The 12,394-nt window shown below is 31.2% G+C and overlaps 1 protein-coding gene across 1 annotated transcript; it reads left to right on the top strand.

Moving 5' to 3' along the window:
• Nucleotides 1-9,872: 9,872 nt before the first annotated feature.
• LOC103314321 (transcription factor HES-2) lies at nt 9,873-12,317 on the top strand. The gene is made up of 2 exons (XM_008200042.3): nt 9,873-10,017; nt 11,876-12,317. Exons 1-2 carry the CDS (start codon nt 9,970-9,972, stop codon nt 12,266-12,268), a joined length of 441 nt encoding a protein of 146 aa, XP_008198264.1. The 5' UTR covers nt 9,873-9,969; the 3' UTR covers nt 12,269-12,317.
• The last annotated feature ends 77 nt before the right edge of the window (nt 12,318-12,394 follow it).

The following is a 12,394-nucleotide window of genomic DNA, read 5'->3' as shown; positions in this document are numbered from 1 at the left end:
TTTTGTTTTCTTTACCTTATAATCATACCGACCAGTGCCGAAACTAGGTATAGGCGAAGTAGGGGCGCAGCCTCAAGGGACAAAAATTTGTGCAACCTTATACACAATGATTTTGCAGAAGCGTTTGTTTTGGAATCTCATTTTCTAAAGTTATGTACGTACTTTCTTTGTTTAGTTGTTAATCAATTTTAGTTCTGATAATTCTTCAATAAGGGATTAAGTACTTTTTGCTGGTTAAGCTACTCGTATACTTCAAGATTTAGTTCAGTTTGCATTTCGTCGGCAAAATGGCTTTCAGTCTTTTGGGTCGTGTCACTGAGTCTCTAGTGGTTGTGTTAAATTTGAGTTTCAAGTGAACTAGAAAAATTGGCTTAAAAATGTCAAAGAGACCAAATAAAAAAGCGTGAGGGCCGTTTTACAGAAAAATTCGTGAAAGCAGACAATTAGAGCGAGCTAGCGGTGCCAGGTTTTTACAAAATTTTGTTCAAACCGAGTCTGATGATGACTGGATGAACGCAGTAAGATAATTCATATTAAAAAGACTATTAAGGTGAGTTTTATTTTTGTTCCTGTACCAGTAACAAGTGCATCTTGCGAAAACATTTTTTCGAAATTAAAACTGATAATTAAAAATTAAAATAAGATCGTCAGTGGCACGAGGACGTCTGTCAGGTTTAAGCATTATAAACAAAAGTCAAATTTAAATTATGATGAAAAATAATAAATAAGTTTGCCAGGTGAAAGCAAGAAGAGTTTTTTTAAAAATTTCAATATTTGCATTAAATTTAGCGGATTCCTACATTATTATTATTGAAATATTACACACCAGTCTTATTTTTTCTATTATTTTTGTCTTTATATTCAGCTATATGCACATAGACTAAATCTCAAATTGGAAATTAAATGTGTACCTATTGTTTAAATAATTTTAAGTATGCCTTTAATAAATTGAAATCGGGACCATTTCTTTTTTTCAGGTTTTCATACTCTATAATTTTTTTGTTTTCATATCTTTCTAAGAGATGCCTCTCTTAGAGCCTATTGTCAATTAGCACCTAGTTTCGGCACTGATACCGACAGCGTTTGCACTATTAAATTATTTATATTTTTCGCTGTACAAGTGAATATTTTCAGAATTTTTCTACAATTCTTTATAGTCCGCAAAATAGGTACTAGCCAAAAAATATTCAAACAAACGTAATTTTGGGTATAATTTGACGTTTTTTTGCACAAGACATCATCAAACCACCAGTTGTTTTAACATAACACAATAAAAAGATAAAATTTCGATTAATAAAAATATTTTCATATTTTTGTACAAGGTGTCCGAATAGGAGATTTCCGAAAGTAAGAGGTTTAGAGAAAAACAAATAACACATTTGTGGGTCCGTTTGTCGACAAAATAAATCTAGTCAAAACCGCATCTCGCTATTGTCTTTTGTTATAAACAAAAGTTGACATTTTAGCGAAATCTTAAAAAAATCGAATCTTCCTTACTATAAAAGATGCACATATGAAACAAAGACATTAGGGCAATTTTTACAGAGAATTTGGAATGTTATCAGCGATTTTTTTAACTGCAATAACATAAAGTTTATTTTTTTTCAAAGGAAGCACAAAATTTCTAGATTATTCACACCTTTTATGTGAAATAATTTTTACATGGCCAACTACTTTCAAATATTTTAAATACAGGGTGTTGCCAAACGTTAGGATGTTATAGAGGTCTCTAAGATAGAAAAAATTTCTATATAAACCCCTGGTCGGAAATGAGCCGTTTTGTGTCTGCCTAGATCCAAAATGCAGCACCCTGTACATATAAATAATTTTTGTGAAGTTAAAGGCAAGCCTTGCAAAATAATCTCGACACTCTATACGTTTTCGTTTATTTTGTGTTGCATTTTATTTTTATATCACACGGTATGCGTTTCTGATTTTATGCAACGTGCAATGTAGCACAGTATATAATGTGGCCGGCGTTTAAAGAACTGATTGCCCCTCCCTTAGCTACCAATGAAACTGGTTGCTAGGGCTAAAATTGGTCAGTATAATCTCGGTAAAACACCAATAAAATAATAGAATCTGAAGCCCATCCCACTTGTCCGAATTTTTATTGGTGAATAATTATTTATCCTGCCCCATTTATTTCAAATATAAATTTAAATAAAGTGCATGAAGTCTCCACGTTTATTAATTTTTCAGGACACGAGGAAAACCTGACTTAACATTTCTCAAAATCTAAATATTTCGTTAACAATTCTATTTTAGATAGATGCAAAATCAAAACTAAAAGTAAAATTTCCCATAAGCGGACACCGGCGAAGGCATGATTTTTGTCCGGTTAATGGAGGTAACAGCATGATTATGCGACAACACTTATAAAATTATAAACTATTTCATAGAAAAAAATCATAATTTTTTTTCAAATTTTACTAGATCTTGTTTATCAATACTCGCAGATTCGTCAGAAATGTACTTTAAACTTATATTGTTCTGACTGAATTTGAATCAGTTTACCACTAAAATAAAACATGCACTCGCTTATGTAATTCCCGAATGTTCTGAGGGACAGTCTTAAGAAAAACTACTTAATAGCGTAATAATAATAATATGATATGATGTCTGCTTAAAGGAGAGATTCTTCCAAGGATCCAAAATGCATTGTCCGCGTCCGTTTATTGGAGCGTCCGCTTAAGAGAAAAACAATACCGTTTGAAATAATTAGCTCAAAACATTTGCGATCATATCTGGAACAAAAAGACTTCAAAAATACATGACGTCTATAAGAAAAACCAAAGTAGGGTGTTGTAACTGAAGGCCTTGAAAAAGGCGATGACAGATTAAACTACTTGTAAAAAAGTACCTGAAAAATATTCTTCTTGAAAACGTCTCGTTTTTTTAGTTTTCGCTTAAAAAATAAAACAAAAAATTACAAATTTTAGATTTTTCTCAATAATTCAAAAACTATAAATGACACAAAAGTTTTTTTCAGATAATTGTTCAGCATAAAAATGCGCAACTTTGCCCTAATTTAACCGACTACGTACTAAATCTGACCAAAAATTACTTAATTAAGCCTTTTGTCAATGCAGTTTAGACTTTTTCCAATTGAGAATGATTTGTCACATAATCATTCTTCCATCTGCGACGTGACGGGTTCATAATACAAAATATAACTTTTAGGCTATTTGACATTTCAGACGCAGGTGTTGGTAACTCATAGAAACTCATTCGACTTTGAAAATTACCATTCTTGTTATTTATAATAGACTAATACCGGAGTAGTCTATTGCCTGTCGGTACTTTAGACACGTAGCAACAATTTTCAAGTAATAAAAAATAGCACATTTGTTAAAAGAAAACAGAGAAATCGAGTCCTTGAGAACGTGGAGTTCTCTCAGACACCTCATCATTGACAATGGACACAATGCCGCCACGATCCGTCGAAAATTTCGGCGATTCTGGTAGTTTTGCCCGAGAAAAGAAGAAAGAGCAGCAGAGATTCTTAAATAGTCAATAATAAGCCACTTCCTGCCTAAACAAGAAGTAAACTGAACCGCTCAGAAATCAATAACAATACAGTTGTATTTCGCTCGCTCTGAACCCCATTCATGGATCGAGTACCTTCGCCCACCCCTCTTGCACTTGCAATGGAATAATGGACTTTACAATTTACTACGATGTCTATTATTACCCCCAAAGTCACGAATTCTTGCTCTGGCAGGCAGTGTCGGAATGTGGGCTACATTTTTTTTATACATATACCTATATATATATATACAAGGTGATTTCAAAAACGACGGCTGGCGCTGTAGAATTTTTATTTATAACCCAATTTAAAAAATTGAAATAAAATCGTTTTTGACGTTGTACAAGCTAATACTTTTAAAATTTTTCTAAATGTCATTATTTTTGGGCTATATTTATTAAACTTTTTTATTTTTTTTTTCTTCTCGATCCGAAAGATTTCAGTTTTTTGTACATTTGTAGTGCAAACACGTGCAATATTTGATTTTTAAAAAATTTATAAAGTTGGGAAAAGTTAATAAAAATAAGAGTTAATAAAATCTAGTTGCAAAAATTATTAGCGTTCAAATATTCATCTTACAAGTAATTTGAAAAAGTATTGGCAGTATTTTCTTTCATTTGCTTTTTAGAAAAAAGTAAGTCACACATTCTCAAGTTCTTGAGGAGATTTATTAAGTAATGAATGTACAGCTGGTTTACGAAAAAAATTTTTACATAAAGGCTGCAACTAGTAAAAAAATGCAAAATTATAAAAACAAGCTGAAGGTGGCGTTGATATTGTTAATCTTTCTACCACAGATAATTTAGAGGTTTGGTCAATTTTCTTGACGAGCAATAACTATTACAAAAAAGTACATCTAGTAATTTTATTTCATTGTTACTCGTACTTATAATTAAAAATTTCAAATTGTTTCAAGCCTAAATACAAACCAAAGATTAAAGTAATTTATGTAAGAAATAAAATGAGCTATTCAACACTACTACAGCCACCTATGGCTTTAATTTAAAAAACTAAACTTTACAACTGATCAACCCACTAAAAGTGAGAAACTTGATTACATTTAAATTCAAAGAAAAGGAAAAGAATTTTTTAATACATCTTCAAAATGTCGATGTGTGTACATGGAAAAATAAAAAGCGATATGATTTTATGTCCTTTTACATTTTTAAATTTTATTTGGTCTTTTCCAAATTTGCTAGTTATTCTTTAGCATTATTTCTGTATTCTTTAGATGTTTCTTAACATTCCTTTCTAAAATTCATCTGTAGATCGGAAATCTGAACTATTTTTTACATTATTTTATAAACCCATCTTTAGATTCCTTTATAAATTTTATTTTTTATTTTTCATTTTATATTTCTTTACAACTTGTTTCGCCTTTTCAAAATTTTCTAGTTATTCTTTAGCATTATATTTCTGTATTTTTCTTTAGTTATTTGTTAAAATTTCTGTCTAAAGCCGTCTGTAGATCGTAAATCTGAATTCTTTATTTTAGAAATCCCTGATTAGATTCTACTCTGCTTTTTCCAAGATTCTGTGATAGTTTTTTACCATTGTTTCTGTTGAATAAAGAGCGCAATCTTAGTTGGTGGGGTTGAAATGAAAATCGAGTGGTATTGAACAATCGTTTATTGTTTCACAACTTCATAAAAAATAAAAATTATATTATATATTTATTATTATATTTTTTTGCTTGACGGGCAATAACTATTTTTTCAACACTTTATGTTCACTAGAAATTAATCGCAAAAAAGTTCATCTAATAATAATTTCATTGTTACTCGTACTTAAATTAAAAATTCGAAATTGTTTAAATACAAATCAAAATCCTAAAAATTAAAGTATTTCATATGAGAAATAAAATGAGCTATTCAACACTATTACAGCCACCTACGACTTTAATTTAAAAAATTAAACTTTACAACTAACTAACTCACTGAAATAAGTGTGAAACTAGAGAATTACATTTAAATTCAAAACAGGAAAAGAATTTTTTAAAATATATCTTTAAAATGTCGATGTGTATAGATCGAAAAATAAAAAGCGATAACGGGTTTATTTTAATTTTATTTTATTATAATCATAACAAAAAATGACCAAGGCGGCTGGCAGGTGGCCTGCAAGGCCGCGAAAATCTCAAGTTTTGTCCGAAAAATCGCTTGATTTCCCCTGTTCAAAGGGGCGGATTAAGGGTGTCATCCCTCAAAGGGCCGCTGACCGTAGGTGCGAAAGGGTAGGATTACTTACACCCTCGCTATTGTGTGCGGTGTCCAGTTGGGCGCCTTTTGTTCAAACGGCTTAATTGGTGGTGGAGGGTTGGCACGGGAGTATCCGGTCAAGGATATGGGCGTTTTTCTGGCGCGAGCAAGGAAGCGTAGCGGACCCATTGAATATTGATGAGACGTGATTTCATTCATAAAACAAACAGTTTTTGCGCGTGGTGATGGAAAAGAGGGAAAAAATTTTCGGCTTGGTCGAGCGGAACGGACGAGGCGACAAGAAATGGAAGCGACAAAGCGGGCTCGACACACGACTGGAGTGTGGTGCACATTTTTCAACAAGCATTTACAACAATTTCAAGTAAACAAGAGACAGCAAGAATTTAAAATTGGGCATTTTAGAAAATTAAAATTTGTGCCATGGACCCATAATTACCAGTGCCGAAACTAGGTATAGCAGCCAAATTAGGTTTTCCAAATTATTTTGTGCAACCTTATACACAATGATTTTGCAGAAGCGTTTGTTTTGGAAACTCATTTTCTAAAGTTATGTACGTACTTTCTTTGTTTAATTGTTAATCAATTTCAGTTCTAATAATTCTTCAATAAGAGATTAAGTACTTTTTGCTGGTTAAGCTACTCGTATACTACAAGAGTTAGTTCAGTTTGCATTTTATCGGCAAAATAGCTTTCGGTCTTTTGAGTCGTGTCACTGAGTCTCTAGTGGTTGTGTTAAATTTGAGTTTCAAGTGAACTAGAAAAATTGGCTTAAAAATGTCAAAGAAACCAAATAAAAAAGCGTGAGGGCCGTTTTCCAGAAAAATTCGTGAAAGCAGACAATAGAGCGAGCTAGCGGTGCCAAGTTTTTACAAAATTTTGTTCAAACCGAGTCTGATGATGACTGGATGAACGCAGTAAGATAATTCATATTAAAAAGACTATTAAGGTGAGTTTTATTTTTGTTCCTGTACCAGTAACAAGTGCATCTTGCGAAAACATTTTTTCGAAATTAAAACTGATAATTAAAAATTAAAATAAGATCGTCAGTGGCACGAAGACGTCTGTCAGGTTTAAGCATTATAAACAAAAGTCAAATTTAAATTATGATGAAAAATAATAAATAAGTTTGCCAGGTGAAAGCAAGAAGGGTTTCTTTAAAAATTTCAATATTTGCATTAAATTTAGCAGATTCCTACATTATTGTTATTGAAATATTACACACCAGTCTTATTTTTTCTATGATTTTTGTCTTTATATTCAGCTATATGCACATAGACTAAATCTCAAATTGGAAATTAAATGTGTACCTATTGTTTAGATAATTTTAAGTATGCCTTTATTAAATTGAAATCGGGACCATTTCTTTTTTTCAGGTTTTCATAGTCTAATTTTTTTTTGTTTTCATATCTCTCTAAGAGATGCCTCTAACAGAAATTAAATTAAATAAATATGTAGTATAATAAAAACAGATCTGATAAAAAAATGAAGGTTTTTGATAACGACAAGTTTGAAATATAGGAAACAACCCGTGTGTAAATTTGTACAAAATAAAATTCCAATCTTCACTAATCCCTTTCTCGCAATAAAACGCAAAACCTCTTAAATGCCGCCTTATTATGTGCACTGCAACCGACACAAGTAAACATCCTCAAGCCGTCCGTTGCGTCTTTTAAAGCCTGTGCTTTTGTCCAACTCCAGGTACGCGAATCGCACACACGGCCACGCTTTTCTCCCACATCCACGCGTATTTTTAGTGCGCTTAAAAAGCTCCATTAAAGACTTTGAAATTTTATGAGAAGTTTCAAACATATAAGCTTCATGTTATCTTTGTCATTTGTCATACCACTAGTCGTATGTTGTTGAGAAGTATCTAGAAAAAAATCAAATTTTCAAAAATCTGGAGCTACAATCTTATTCTGTTAACTTCTTCAGTTTTCATTATTTTTTAAGGTGTGTATGTTTCACTAACAAAACGATGAATGATTATTTTTAAATTTCCTATTAAACTTGAGAAGTTTTTTAATTTAAAAAAATTAAAAACAAACAAAAAAGTCTTCCTTACCTACTTGCTATAAATCGAATTTTACGACATTTTATACAAAAAATTACAATTGTTAATTGAAGAAAGTACGACTCCTATTACACGAAACTAAATAGGTTTAAAGTGTGTCCTTTTTAACGGTTTTTAAATTTTTGTTAACCTACTGATATCAGAGTAGTAGATTAAAGTTTTGCCGCTCCGTACAATTTTTTTATGTGCACTCTTAATTTTTTAAGATAAATGTTAAACTTTCAAGCAAATTGTACGAGTTAATAAAAAAATATGTAGGCATACCATTTTGTCCATGTACGTTTTTAATTGGCTAAGTCATGCTTAAATATTGGGTTGTATAAAAAATATGTTAAAAAAGTGTCACTAACTTCAACATTTAATTAATTAAACAAATATAAAAAATTGAAATAAACCTAATTCTGAGACTAGCAAGCTGCACTAAGCATCGTTTGTTTTATTGGAATGAGACTAGAAATTACAAATTTCAATTCGTGAATATTTTAGTATTTATTTAAATTAATGTATCTACTGTTAAATTTTTTTTAATTAATTATTTTCAATTATGAGAAATCGTAGAAAAATTCTAATAAAAGTCAAATGAATAGAAAAAACAATTAAGTGTTTAATAACAAACACTGATTTCTGTGTGATTTGTTTTATTTATTTTTTTTAGATAGGTATAAGTAGTACAAAATATTTTAGAAAACTCACCTCGTAATTAATATTGTATAGGATTTAGAAACTAATTTTCTTTCTTTCCTCACAAACTTTTATTATTCACATTTTGATTTTGTATAAGTTTTTATTAATTTATAAACTCGAAAACTATTGTACACAACTGTAATTTCGTCAGTTTCGTTTGATACTTACTGTGCTTATACTTTGCAAAGAAAAATGTATTTCAAGTGATTTCATATCCAGAAAAGAAACAATGCATGTGTTGGGGTATTTATGCATAACTGTGTCGGTAACTTGGTATTTTATTTTTTATCAAGCCCGTCGAAGTGAAAACATCCCCATCTGGAAAAAGGGCGCGTCAACTTTTAAAGGTTTTTTGTTTTACGTAAGTTAATTTTATTTTTAAATTGTTACAAATTTTTTTTATTTGTTTTCTCTGGCGCCCCATTTTAATGGGTAATGCGGCCCTGTCTTTGGGAACATTTGCTCATAATATAAGTTTTGACTTCACACTATCCACGCTTCATATGTGCGAAATTCTGTCCCTCCAAGTGCCTTAGCACAGTCACACTCCGCCTCGCTCCACTAGCTCTCGCCACTCGAGCGTGCTTCCAGATTTGAATAAACCAAAAGTTGAAAAACAATCCGAAATTGCCGTAGTTTGACCGTTTTGAAGCTCTCTTTTCCCTATCAAAGAAAACGCAAGTGGAGCAAAGGTTCACTTGTCTCTTCTCAGTTTACAGCACCTCCTCCTTCCTGCCCTTTGTGTTGATATAAACGTTGGGCCTTTTTGCATCGAGAGCGACAGTATTCTAATATATCGGTTATCTCTAACGAATTTTTATTGTTGCTGAAAAGACAGGATATCGCAGCGCGCGCGGGCTCTTGCCCGAAAACGCCAATTTTCGGTGCTAAGTGCCAGAAAAGAGCACACAAAAGGACCATATTTTAAAGCAATTTGACCATATTAAAGGCAATCAATTCCGGGCCCAGCAACATCTGGCCAGGGCCATAAATCAAAGTGCCCTAAACGACGAAAAATCTCCAACTAATTGTTCAAACCCGACCTTTCAGCCATTCACAGCGGCTTCAATGAGCTGATGCCCTTTTGCCATTTGTCCACGCAACCGTAAAGCACACACAATATCGACCTAAGGCGGAGGAAAACTCCCCAGAAAAACATAACTAAGTCGATTTTTTAGCAAATATTTACAAACCCTTTTAAGCGAAAAAACAAAAATTGTGAAATATTTTTCCTTCAAGCCGCCGTGGCGTCTTGTATTTTCTGCTCTTTGTTTTATGTTTTTTTATGCGTCTCAGATGAGACTCCTTTGATAGATTTTCGTTCCCACCGAACGAGCTTTTGTAAATAGTTCAACAGGTAGCAAGGTGGGGCAAAAGAGAGGGGGCTGTTGAGCTTCTTTAAGACCATGTGATCCCATCTTTAACTGTCATTCACAAGAAGCAACAAGTACAAGCAAGTGACTACCATGAAAAGTGAAACCGAACGGAAAACTGTGATATCTGAGAGCCGAAAGGTATTTTTCATTTTTCAAAAAAAAAATTAATATTAGCCGTTTCAAAACTTTAAAAAAGCCATTTATTTTTTTAAAACAAGATTGATAAAATTGGAAAATAGTTACTAATGGTTAGATCTCTTATTGAAACTATAAATTACATTAGCTATTATTTTTTTAAGTGCATGAATAATTTTGAAAGAAAATGTGACTTTGGTGTTTTTATAGTTTTGAAACAGCTAATAAAAAATTTAGTATTTTTATTTTAATATTATTTAATAATTTTGTCCTATAGTAGATGTTAAAGTATTTCTTTATCAACTCTGTTGGGTTGACAAAATGTTTGAAGAATTAATGGGTTATTAATAACTTTTTCTCTTAAACTTTATTATCGTCTTAACTGTGGCAATAAGTGTAATTAGTAGGTATACAATCACTGAAATAAGAATAATTATTATAGGAAAGTTTGCATATTTTCTTAATATAAATTAGGTTATAAAAATTTCTTTGAATTATATCATTTCATTACTGTAAATTATTTTTTCTGTTTTTTGATTAATTAGATAGAACTGATAGAACTATGTTAATGAAATGATTCCAAGAAGTAGTTTAATTAAAATATTAATTTTGACATTAATGATAAGTGAGTTTACTTTTTCTTGACTGCTTATTTTTAGTTTACAAGACTAATATTTTAATTAAATTATAAAAACTAATAATGATTTTAAAGTTTATTTTATTATTTATATTTCTGAATGCATTAACAGTTTTTAATTTAAAGCGGAAGCATTTATTAGAGTATGTTGTTTTATCACTTTGTTTAATAATATTTTTGAAAATAAATTGAGAAATTAATTTTTTTTCAACAACTTTTTTAACTTTTGCTGTTTGAGGGAGCTGTAGGTTTATCTGTTGTTTTAATGTCTTTAATTCGAGGACATGGATTTTCAAAAGTTTAGCAAATTTTTATTAGGGTTATTATTAACTTTTTTAGGAAGATTCAATTTATTGAAAAATCAATTTATTTGATTTATTATGTCTTATACGTTTATTTACAGTTATTCTTTTAGATGATTATTTGTGAGGGTTTCTTAAAATTTGGTGAAGATTTACTTTCTTTTTTAATGTTATTTCTTAGCATTTGACTAGAGAGAATATTTATAATAACAAGAACTGATCTGCCTTATATTTATCTTTTAGTTTTTTAAATTTATTTATCTTTTATATTTTTTTCGAGGTTGATTTAATTCCGACTTTAATTTTAATTGTTGGTTGAGAATATCAACCGGAGCGTTTACAAACTGGTGTATATTTGCTATTTTATACTTTTTTAGCTTCATTATCGATAATAATTTCTTTGTTTTTGTGTTACAGTAAGTTTTATTCTGCACATTATTTTTATTTATCTGAAATCATTAATAATTTATTTACTAATTTATTGGTTAATATCATGTTTTTTTATTAAGATTCCAATGGTTTTTGATCATTTATTCTTCAATGCGAGATAAGAAATTTAAAGCAGTTTTAAACCTTGTTAAGTCTAAGTCGAAGAATAAAATGTTGTATTGACCTCGTGGATGATAAACCTCTCGTTATTTTTGGGGTATTCGGGAATTTCTTGATTATTTTTAAATTTGTTTGTTTTAAGAGGCGATTTATTGGTTTTATGAATTTGTTTAAAAAAAATTAGATAATTCATATTTGTTTAATTTTTCTGGATAGTTTTTATTTCCAAGAGTATGATTTATTCTCTTTAGAATTGATTTTGTTTTGTTAAGATTGACTTGATTTTTATAATCAAATAATTGCTTCATGTAGAGTTGTAATGACATTCTTATTTGAGTATAATAAATATAATTGTTTGTTATTTATTTTTTAGGTTCGCAAACCTCTGATGGAGAAAAAACGCCGCGCCCGCATCAACGACAGCCTGGAGGCCCTCAAGCAGATCCTCCTGGACTCGAAAACCACCCTCAAGGAGTCCTCGGGCAAGAAAAGCGGCCAAAGAACGGCGAAATTAGAGAAAGCCGATATTTTGGAAATGACTGTGCGCTACGTCCAACACCTTCGCAGCAAAATCAGCCAAAATGAAGCCCAAGACGAGCGAAAAAATTGCGATGCAACTCCGGCGATAAAAATGGGCGTTACGCTAATTCCCACCAAACTAACCAACGGTGACATTGTTTTCGTCATGCCCTCGAACCTGAAGACCACGCAGAACGGCCAAGAGTTCGGAATGAAAATTGGGGGAAATGTGTGGCGGCCGTGGTGAACTTTTGTACATAGAAGACTGGTCTCGTGCTGTGATATTCAAGTGTAAATAGACGTTTTTCAATAAATTATTTAAGAAATTTTGGATTTTCTTTGCTCGAGACAGGCAACCAACTATACACCTTTC

The sequence above is a fragment of the Tribolium castaneum genome, chromosome 2, assembly GCF_031307605.1.
Source record: "Tribolium castaneum strain GA2 chromosome 2, icTriCast1.1, whole genome shotgun sequence".
Lineage (NCBI taxonomy): Eukaryota > Metazoa > Arthropoda > Insecta > Coleoptera > Tenebrionidae > Tribolium > Tribolium castaneum.
The sequence above is the reverse complement of the archived record's forward strand: the minus strand, read 5'-3'. Positions and strand labels throughout refer to the sequence as shown.

Excerpts from the sequence above, each read along its gene's own strand:
- LOC103314321 (XM_008200042.3), top strand. The coding sequence starts at position 9,970 with ATGAAAAGTGAAACCGAACGGAAAACTGTGATATCTGAGAGCCGAAAG. Across the intron at positions 10,018-11,875 it reads TGATATCTGAGAGCCGAAAG|GTTCGCAAACCTCTGATGGA; the intron begins GTATTTTTCATT and ends TTTATTTTTTAG.